Source organism: Phytophthora infestans, genomic scaffold, assembly GCF_000142945.1.
Source record: "Phytophthora infestans T30-4 supercont1.4 genomic scaffold, whole genome shotgun sequence".
NCBI lineage: Eukaryota > Oomycota > Peronosporomycetes > Peronosporales > Peronosporaceae > Phytophthora > Phytophthora infestans.
The window spans coordinates 2,891,531-2,901,567 of NW_003303755.1; the positions used below are offsets into that span (position 1 = coordinate 2,891,531).

Consider the following 10,037-nt stretch of genomic DNA (forward strand, 5'->3'; position numbering starts at 1 on the left):
GGTTGTAACAGATCGGTTTTACACCTCCGTGGTGCTTGCAATGCAACTGCTTACGATGTCTTTCTACATCGTTGGAACGATTATGATGAACAAGCAAGGCTTGTGCGAGGCCATCCTACCAGCAAAGCAGAAGAATGGCCGACGAGCGTCGAACGCAAGACGCTACAGGAAGTATTACAAGTCGTTGTTCCTAGGCCTTATTGATCTGGCAATTATCAATGCATTTACTGTCTTCAATTGCCGGCGGGTTAGAGATGGTGAACGAAAGCTATCACACGTGCAATATCTCAAACAGCTTCACCTGGAGTTGTGCCAGCTTCAACCTGAAGACTGGCAGCAGCTGCTACGCCACCGAGGGCTCCAGGCGACACCGACAAAAGCTCGAGAAGTCGCCAGACATGTGCCTGTTCAGACCGACGAGTGGCGTAAAGGGAGCGCCACACAAGCTCGGAAACGCCGTCAGCGCGCCTGTAAGGTGTGCTCAGTGCTCAAAGCCGATGGAGAGTTGCGTGGGGGTGAAACTACCTTCTTTTGCGGTGAATGCAGGCTGAAAACGTCTTCTAAAAATGCTCTAGCAGCTCGAGTCTTCCTTTGCAACAATGGGAAGCACTCCGTGAACGGTGTTCCAGCATCGTGCTTCGAGATCTGGCATAAACATTGGAAGAACGGCACATTGATCCCTCAGACACGGAACAAACGCAAGATTCGTGCCCGTAAGTCGAAGAGACCTACCGATGAGACTGCAGGTGATGCTGAGAGCTCCGAGAAGTCGGGCGGTGAATCTGAAAGTGACGGATCATCACGCCAGAAGCGATCCCGCAGAAGTGACGACGTAGTTTAGGCAGGCTCCGGCTCTGATTTTTGACTTGCATTAAATATACTGGTATTCCCAGCTGGTTTGTTTTTCTAAATATCGACAACTTGTACTGTATCGTCTTTGCGTACAGGAGACACAATAATAGATATACCATGTACCAGGAAGACACTTTAGGCGGGGAAGACACGATAGCAAAGTTTGGGGTTGGGGGTATGGACCGGCTTTAGTACATACACGTTAAAATATATCTGGAGTATAATATGGGTGCCCAGCGGATAAACCTTAACGTGTGTAGGTATGTGTGAGATGGTGAGCACCAAATGGCGGGTTAATAATTATGTTTCACTGAAGCGACCTTCACGTCACAATGCAGTTTTTCTAAAAAGTCATCACCTATTTCCAAATCGACTTCAAGGCTCATCATCATGTTTCGAGGATCGCGGCCAGAGGACATTAATTCTGACGTGCTACGTTGCTCTGCGAGCGAGAGTGCCTGCTTATCTTATTAAAATGAGCGCGTTGAGTGGTGCTTGGCTTCTATTTTGATTTAAACGTGGGTAACTGTTTCACAAAAAGAGTAACGAGAGCGACAGTGGCTGTGTCGCCATTGACAAGCATGGTGAGCTGGCCACAAGGAGGCTCTGCTGTCACTATGGCCAGCGATGTCGATGCAAAAAACTTGCAATCTCACTCCGGCAGCAACTCCAATTCAAAAGAGGAAAAAATGAAAGTCGTCGTGCGTGTGCGACCGCTCCAAGTGCGAGAGGAACCATGGCCAAAAGCTGCAGAAGACGACGTTCGCGGAACCAATGCGACGATAACCGTCCAGGTGATATACGATACAAGACAACACTGCTCCCAGCTAGCTCTGATCCTTGTGGATGACCTGGGTGACAGGGTAATGGGGTGACCTGGGAGAAGAATGGGCAGGTCAAGATCTTGAAAGCTGACGCCGTGTTCACCAAGGGGGCGTCGCAAGACATCGTGTATCGCAGTGTATCCGGTACGTCTGTTCTGGCGCTGGTGGGAAAAATGTAGTGTTATTTCTAACTTATGTGCTGGGTACTACAGATTGTGTCGACGCTCTAATTGCCGGGTTCGACTGCAGCGTGTTTGCCTAGTAGGTTTCGCACTCCCTATTGGTTCTAAACGCTTTTCGAGCCTGAAAGGCTAACGATGTATGTTTTTTATGGTTGCAGCGGCCAAACAGGAACAGGAAAAACCTACAGTAAGTCATTATTTGCTCGGAACACTGTGCTTCGATGAAGGCCTCACAGTACCTTGCTATTAACAGCAATGAGCGGCCTTCACCGTGATGGACATGTTGCTGTCGACGTAGCAAGTCCTGTTCCAGTCAACCATGGGGTTGTTCCAAGATGTATTGAGAGACTATTTGCCGAGCTTGAGCGCGAGAATCGAGGCTCCGTTGGGACATCTTTCGGCGTCTACTGCTCTTTCATCGAGGTTAGAACACCTTCAAGAAAGGGAAACTTGACTTTGCTCTGCATTTAACGCTATTTCGTGTCACAAATGCAGATTTACAACGAGAAAATATTCGACATTCTCTCACCAGAAGAAATACCGGTGAACGGGAATCATTCACCGGATGGTAAGGCTGCGGCAACAAAAGGGTCAACATTGCAGCGAGTTCGCTGGAACAGCTCGGTCAGCGCGAAGGATGCGAAAAGCCTCCAAATCCGACAAAAGCTGGATGGATCAGTGTTTGTGGACGGCATGACGTCGCGCAATGTTACCAATAAAGTAGAATTACTGCAAGCGTTTCGAGAGGTAAGGCGTGTGTCGTGGCTTTTAAATGCTAGCAGCATGATAGGATGACACGTCGATTATGGGTCCAGGGCTCGCAACACCGAGAAGTCCGAGATAACCTTTACAACCAAATCAGCAGTCGAGGACACGCCGTGTTTCAAATCACGCTTCGCAGGACCCTTGTTGAAGATGGTTCCAGTAAGATGAATGCCAAGAAGACTCGTCTCTCGAGACTCTTTTTCGTGGATCTAGCGTAAGCCTCTCGCTTTTCTGTACAGCTCTTTTCTCGCGGCTATTCATCTGGTCGTATATTGTGCTGTGAACGCAGAGGGTCCGAGAAATGGCACGTGAACGGAAGTGATCTAACTGACAAGTATGCAACCGAGCTAGCTTCAATCAACAAGAGTTTATCTGCGCTGACCAACTGCGTGATGGCCCTCACGCAGAAAGAACGGTCTCACGTCCCGTATCGAGACTCGGTTTTGACGCGCTTACTCCAACCTTGTCTACAGGGAGCAGGACGAACTGCATTTATCGTTACAATCAGCCCATCGAAAGCATGTTTGGAGGAATCTTTCGCCACCTTACGGTTTGCTGAGCGGCTCAAAGCTATTCGTTGCCGTCCCGTTCGACGCAGCTTGTTCAGTAACGAAATGCTGGGAGAGCAGCGACTATACTACGAGCGTCAAATTCAAGCCATGCGTGTACGTAAGCTACGTGTCCTGTTGTGTCTTTCATCTTGAGCTAACAGCGTTTGTCTGCTACCCAGGTGGAGGTCAATCGTTTGCGAGAACTGCTACGAAGGGCAAACCAGAGACCTAACGAAGCTGCTGGAAGCTCCTCGAATGCCGCGTTAGTGGAAGAAAATCGACGTCTTAAGGGGCTACTTCTGCAGACAGAGCGGTCACGTGGTGTTGAGAGGTATAATGTCGCTGATAAGGTTGTTGCGGCAACGTGCTGACGCGTATTCTGCTCCAGGAGTGAGCGCATTGGCCATAAGAATGGTAAACCTACCGCCACGGGTGGAGCTATATTGAAAATGTCATCCCAACGGGTTCTAGCGAGGCAGGTGCTCAAGCCCACATCGATGAAAGCCGAAGAGTCAAGCTCGGGTCTTCCCCGCCAAGATCGACAGAGGAACAACACACTAGCCGATGACACGGCACGTATCCAAAGAAAAACGGGTGATCAACCGCGAGATCAACTTACAACTCTTGAGAATCAACTTCAATCGAAGGAGGCTCGTCTCAACTGGATGCTCGAGGCGGTAAGCGTATCCGTTGCCACGTATGAAAAAAAAATGTAGAAGTAATACTTGCCATGAACAGGAGATGGAAGCTCAAAACGCTGGTGCTGTAGTTGATCCAGGAGATGCTCGTACGTAGCTGTGGACTTGTACTCGAGCTGTTTTCTCTGTTGCGCTCGCCCTAACGAATTTGATAGCAGCGCGACCAACAGTTACTAGATCCTGGGCTGTTGAAACAAGGCTGCGTCGGCAACTGGTAGCGATTCCACCACCTTTACGCGATATGCAACCTGATCCGGGGAGTAAAGCTCGAGGTGAAGGAAAGCTTAACAACCTGGTAGAGACGACTAATCTGGCAGCTAATGGGCGAGAAACTCAGTCTGTAAAGCGCGTCTTTCCTGCTCATACGGAAAGCCAACCAGGTTCATCACGAACAGACCTTGCAGTCGACCAGCCAACATCACAGCCCGTATCACGGCAAAACACCAGAAACTACTCTCCGACTCCCCCAACTGAAAGCCACAGCTCTGCAGGTCAGAGTAGTACTGGAAGCAGGAGAAGCCGTGTTGCTAAATCACAGCCACACCCACCTGGTCACTCGGAGCCCAAGACCTCGACGGAGCTGGTGAAGGCTTCATCGATTCTAAAAATGGTCGGGTCTGGCTCAAGTAATGCCTCTGGTAAAACTCGCGACGAGCTCATCGAGGAGTACAAGCGTGCACGTCGTGTGGAACTGGAGGCGATGATGCGAACGATGGTGCGAAAATGAAAAAAAAAAAAACTCAGTACCAGCCCAAGATAAAAAGTCTGTGGTTTTGTTACAGAGATCAAGATTATTCCTGAGGTTGTTCACGTCTCACATGCAACCTAGCTCGACACATCCACGATCGGAGGGAATGGTTGCGCCTTGCTGACGACGAGAATCTTCTTCGTGTGCGACATATAGCCCTTGATGTAGCCCTTGAAGATGAGGTTCGTGAGGACACACTCGATCTCATCCATGTCCATCGAGTGACCCGTGGCAACGTTCAGCGCCAACTGGAAGTCCTGCATCTGCAGTTGGTGACTCTGCTGGATTAGATATCTGCAAAACACAAGAGACGAGTTTAGTGCGGCTAGTTATTGAAGGTCTGCCCCTCTCCTATAGTGTGGACGTACACTTTCTTGAAGAGATTTCGCAGAACCAAGAGGCGGAGCTTCTCAATCAATAAATACACGCCTTGTTGGATGAACTTATCCTGGTACTGGGCCAGATACTCCGTGAAGAGGTGCAGATTGCCGTCTCGAATGGCGTCCGTGAGACCCGTGTACTCTTCCAGTGCAAAGTCGGACAGCAGGTTAGGAGACGGCATGATACCCAGCAGCAGCTTCACGGGCACAAGGAACTGCAGAATCATGCGCTTGTTGCGCGTCTTGCCACGATGGCAGTGCTTCCACGCGTAGTCGAGACATGTCTCCGCCTTCTGGTACTGGTCTTCGAACATGGAGATGCGGCCTACATAATACTGGTACGTGACTTTGTCGCTCTTATTAAAGAGCTCAAACTTGGGGAACGCTGGGCCTTCCACTGCACGGATAAGGTTGCGACACAAGTGGATCATGTTGAGCTTGAAGTAGATCTTGAAGAGCTGGTTCACGATGAATAGCGCGCCCATCTTCTTGTTGTGCTCGGATGGAGCTCGATCATTGGCAGCCATAGCGAAACCTTTCTTTAAATGCTGCTCAGCGCTGCGTAGACTGTCGTGGATCTCGTCTCCTGCCTTCTCCGAAGCCTCGTAGTCTGCCTATCAACCAAAATTATTAGCTCATGCCGCTTTCAATACACTACATCCTCTTGCACTCACTCTCGTAGCTAGTAGCCGCGTGTCCACAAACAGAACATGTAGGAAGGGCATAACCCAGTTGGTTTCCTCCCTAAACATCTCCATAAACTTGCTGCAAAGTGATACACCATTGCCACGTTAGCGTCCAGCATCCTATATCCCCTATTCTGCTTTGCAAATGCATCGTACATGACAGCACCAATTTGCGCAGTGTATGCGTCTGCAAAGCTCTGGGAATCAAGGTGCTTGCGCGCCAGCATGATGCCAGCCACCACCTCAGCGTATCCGTTGAAGCGTGCCATCTTGTTGTGGCACGTCTGCACCACTTGTTGAGCCGTCATTGCGCGCAGATCCACACCTGCGCAGCCTCCCGTCAGATTCAGCATCTGTGCCATCGATTCACCGTCTTGACCGGCGATGGCCGCCCCCACGCGGTCCACGAACGTCGCTAGCTGCATGTGTCGAGCTCAGTTTTTTTGTAAGTTGCCGTGAAAACGAAGTTGCGCAAGAAAATCTTTATGTTGCGCTAAACTGGGCGAGGATTTATACACGTAGGCTACATTTCACACGTAGGCTACTTGTTGTATCTCGCGATGGACACTGCCGCCAACAAGCGCCGTGTTCCGGTCAATGTAGAGGTGAACGTCACGGAAGGTGCGCGTAGCATGCCTCCTGCACGCCCCGGAGGTCGTACGGGCGCTCGTCCTGCGTCCTCTGGCTCGTGGTTCGGCGCGCCGCTGGTGTACGCTGTGGTGACGTTCTTCAGCCTCATGATCTTGGTGCATGTTTGGCAATTTTCGAGCTCGCAGATGCACCCAGTGCTGTCCACGCCTTTCCACAATAAGACAATGGTGCAGTTTACAACCAAGTTCGGCACTTTTACCGTGGATCTGTACCCGGACCACGCGCCTAAGACCGTGGACGCCTTCAAGAAGCTCGTGAGCGATGGATTTTACCTGAAGGATGCCGGTTTCTACTACAATGAACCAAAGTTCGTACTGCAAGGAGGAGGTTTCCTCTTTGACAAGAAATCGCCCATTGGCAACCTGCCAGTGGAGTACAGCGCCCCCAGTACTGAGAGGATGGTGGTCATAGCACGCAGCCACAAGTCGGACTCTGGTAACACCGAATTCGCCATCATGCTGCACGACAACACAGAGAGAAATAAGCCCAGTGAGGACGGACCAGGCTACACGACCTTCGGACGAGTTGTGGAAGGTTGGCATACGATCCAGTTTATTTCTAAGAAAATGTCACCTGGCTTTATGGCCAAGGAGGACCGCGACTACCAGATTGGCTTCGAGAAGGTCGAGTTCGTGGAGCGGCTAACGAATGACAATGAAGAAGCCAAGATGCGTCTTGAGGAGCTGGCGTACGTGCTCGAGACGCCGCATAGTGTGGTTATCATCTCAGAAAAGGACTGTCCCGAGAAGAAGGAGCTTGAGAAGATGCTGCACAAGTTCCGCACAACCGTGCGTACTATGGAGATCGGCTTCGCCAACCACGTCCCATACGAGCTGGAGGCGGTGGAGGCACTGACTGGACGCAAGTCACTCCCGCTTGTGTTCATGAAGGGCAAGTATATTGGTGGTCTGCGTGAAGTGCAAAAGTTGCAACAAGTCGGCACCCTCCGCGCGATGTTGGAGAAGAGTGGCACACTTGCTGAGGACATCGTGTGGTCGGCTATTAACCAGAACCCGCTGGTGCTATTCAGCAAGTCGTACTGTCCGTACTGTAAGAAAACCAAGGAGACGTTGGCGAGCCTTGGTGCCAAGCCTGTGGTGTTTGAGCTCGACACTCGCGAGGATGGTGCCGCCATTCAGGCGTTCCTGTTCCGATTGACGCGTCAGTCTACCGTTCCGAACCTTTTTATCAAGGGCAAGAGCGTCGGTGGCAACGATAACGTGCAGGAACTACAGCGATCTGGTGAACTGGTGGACCGCCTCAAGAAGGCTCGAGCCATCGACTAATTTGCACGTGTCGTACAGAATTAAGGAGGAATCAGGGATGGAAGGAGGAACGAACGAATGAACCGATTGCTCCTTTATGCATCATAGTTCACTTCTCTGGCGCTTATACTCGTTGCACTTATACTGCTGTGCTGCTCGCTCCGTTGTTGACTCACGTGTGCAGGTGGCTGTGGTCGTAGAACTGTCTGGTGCTTGCTCCCTTCGGCGTCGGTCGATTTCCAGTGACATCGTCAGCACCGAGACCGATCGACTCGGACGTGAGCATGAACGGTCCGTTGTTGCGCTTGTAGTGGGAGTTGCCCACACGCATTGTGTAGAAAGTGTCTCGGTGCGACTTCTGGTTGAACTCGGTAGTCTGCGAGCGCCCAATGTCGTACAGATGCTTGGTCTCCTGAAGACCTTCAGGGAAGTGGTGGTTCTGGTTCAGAGAGTCAAGAGCATCGAAGAGACCAGGAGGATCGTTCTGCTTCTGCTTGTCGAGGATCTTCATCTCCGTGTGCAGCGTCTCGCGGTACTGCTCCGTGCGAATATGGCTCATAAACTCATCTCGTCGACTTGCATCCTTAGATCCAAAACCAGACTTGCGCGTGTCCATCGGCTGGGACTTGACGTACGCTGTGTTGTCCTGGAGCGGATCGGAAGCGTACGTCTTCTTCTCGAAATATCCGGAACCATTGCAAGTGTTTTTTGCTGGTACAGTGAGGATCTGTTTGCCTTTGTGACGCGAGTTCTTGCTCTCGATCAGGTGCGGGTCTCGGTACGGATCACCGATGGTGAGGTAGCTCTGGGCGATATTCTTGTTTAGTACCTTGGTTGAGTACATGCTTCTGCTTTACCCTAGTGGTTGCTTAGAGTTTTTAATATTTGTACAAACCCAACTGAGGTCGCTGTGTCCACGGTACCAGGAGAAATGAGCACTAAATTATATCACCTCTATTCAATAGAGTCTATATGCAGCGGGTTGCCCAACCCGTCCTCGCTTCCAGCAGGGTAAGGTGCTGAAGACGCCATTACAGGTGCCGATATTCTTGGATCGATCGCTATCAGAGCACCCGCTAAAAATACAGAATTAACATCTAATCTCAGTAGAAATCGATTGTCGCCAATAAGATAATATCCACAAATCCACTGGATATGTACCACATTTATTGTAGGATCACCAAGTTTTTGTCCATAAAACGTCCAAATACCGACCACTTACCTAACCGCGGTATTGTCAGTATTTCAGTATTTCAAAAATCATATTTTTTAAAAGCCGAGCGTCCAGCGCCGCTCATTCTTCTAGCACCCCCGCAAAGCAGGCCCCGCACAGTATTTAGCTTCTCCCCGCTGTCTACACGGGCTACACTACGCGCTCAGACCCCCCCCACCACCGATCTATCGTGCTACTCGTCTACTAGTTACACGCTACAGTACCCCAGTCCATACACGTGGCTTCCAGCTGCCATGTCGTCCCAGTCTTCGCCTATGGCCCAAACGACCGGCAACGCAGTTCCTGGGGGTAGAACGACTCTCGAGATCGCATTACCTACCTTCGAGGGCGAGTTTGAATCCTGGGAAGATTTTGGAGAGGCGTTTGACCGGTAAGATATTAGCTTCTTGTCATTTTACCATACTTTCTAATCAAAATATGTTCTGTAGATACCAAAGAGAGACCTTTCAGCTATATAAATTGAGGACGAGTAATTCGGTGCGTGACCGGAATCGTGAAACTAAGAAGCGTGCTGCTAGACTTGGCAAAAAACCGGATTTGTTCGACGATACCCACAAGTATTACGCAAGGGTGGAACTTCAAGCCGCGGGGCAGAGGTGATCGTACAAACCACACTGTCCGTGGAATTGGTTGCAAAGCGCGATTGAATGCCGTGCTGAACCGCGACGAAGGCGTCTACACTGTTCGCATCTCGAAGCACCAGTCGAGTCATAATCACAGCGTGGGCCCTGATGAGTACACCTGCTATGCGGAGACACGCAAAATCGAATCACCAGGAATCAAGCGTGTTGCCAAGACAATGTGGCAAGGTAAAACTATCTGCTACTAATAATCATTTTGCTGAGGTATGTTCTAACTGTTAAATTTGGTAGGTGGTTCGAAACGCAAAAAATCTTGCGATACCTCAAAGAAGTGTCTGGCAAGCCGCTTCAACCGAAGGATGTCGAGAACATGATTGCCGAGATGCGTCGCGAGACGTACACGTCATCTGATGACAACGTTCGAGTGTCCGAGCTATTGCAGGACTTTGGAGAGGGACCGGGGAACGCAGTAAGCATTTTTCGGGATCCTGCAACAACTCTCACAAGCTGTATCACCTTCCAGACAGCGCACATGAGGAGGATGGCCAGGAAGTTTCCAGAGGCTCTATGTATTGACGCCACCCATGGAACTAACATTAACAGGTGCGAGATCGATGGCA

General features: G+C 50.5%; 4 protein-coding genes across 4 annotated transcripts; 2 read left to right on the plus strand and 2 right to left on the minus strand.

Moving 5' to 3' along the window:
* Window positions 1–2,113: 2,113 nt before the first annotated feature.
* Window positions 2,114–4,599, plus strand: PITG_03701 (kinesin-like protein; the record flags this gene model as incomplete). Its single annotated transcript, XM_002906706.1, has 10 exons — window positions 2,114–2,281; window positions 2,354–2,605; window positions 2,674–2,837; window positions 2,913–3,288; window positions 3,354–3,505; window positions 3,761–3,851; window positions 3,913–3,934; window positions 4,031–4,144; window positions 4,386–4,393; window positions 4,453–4,599. The coding sequence occupies 10 exons, from the start codon at window positions 2,114–2,116 to the stop codon at window positions 4,597–4,599; spliced, it is 1,494 nt and encodes a 497-aa protein (XP_002906752.1).
* Window positions 4,600–4,634: 35 nt separating this feature from the next.
* Window positions 4,635–6,111, minus strand: PITG_03702 (uncharacterized protein; the record flags this gene model as incomplete). The annotated part of the gene is made up of 4 exons (XM_002906707.1): window positions 4,635–4,914; window positions 4,989–5,614; window positions 5,675–5,765; window positions 5,843–6,111. The coding sequence occupies 4 exons, from the start codon at window positions 6,109–6,111 to the stop codon at window positions 4,698–4,700; spliced, it is 1,203 nt and encodes a 400-aa protein (XP_002906753.1).
* A 109-nt stretch (window positions 6,112–6,220) lies between these two features.
* On the plus strand, window positions 6,221–7,700 carry PITG_03703 (uncharacterized protein; the record flags this gene model as incomplete). Its single annotated transcript, XM_002906708.1, has 1 exon — window positions 6,221–7,700. The coding sequence occupies one exon, from the start codon at window positions 6,247–6,249 to the stop codon at window positions 7,621–7,623; it is 1,377 nt and encodes a 458-aa protein (XP_002906754.1).
* Window positions 7,701–7,774: 74 nt separating this feature from the next.
* PITG_03704 (uncharacterized protein) lies at window positions 7,775–8,446 on the minus strand (the record flags this gene model as incomplete). Its single annotated transcript, XM_002906709.1, has 1 exon — window positions 7,775–8,446. One exon carries the CDS (start codon window positions 8,444–8,446, stop codon window positions 7,775–7,777), a length of 672 nt encoding a protein of 223 aa, XP_002906755.1.
* Between the last annotated feature and the right edge of the window lie 1,591 nt (window positions 8,447–10,037).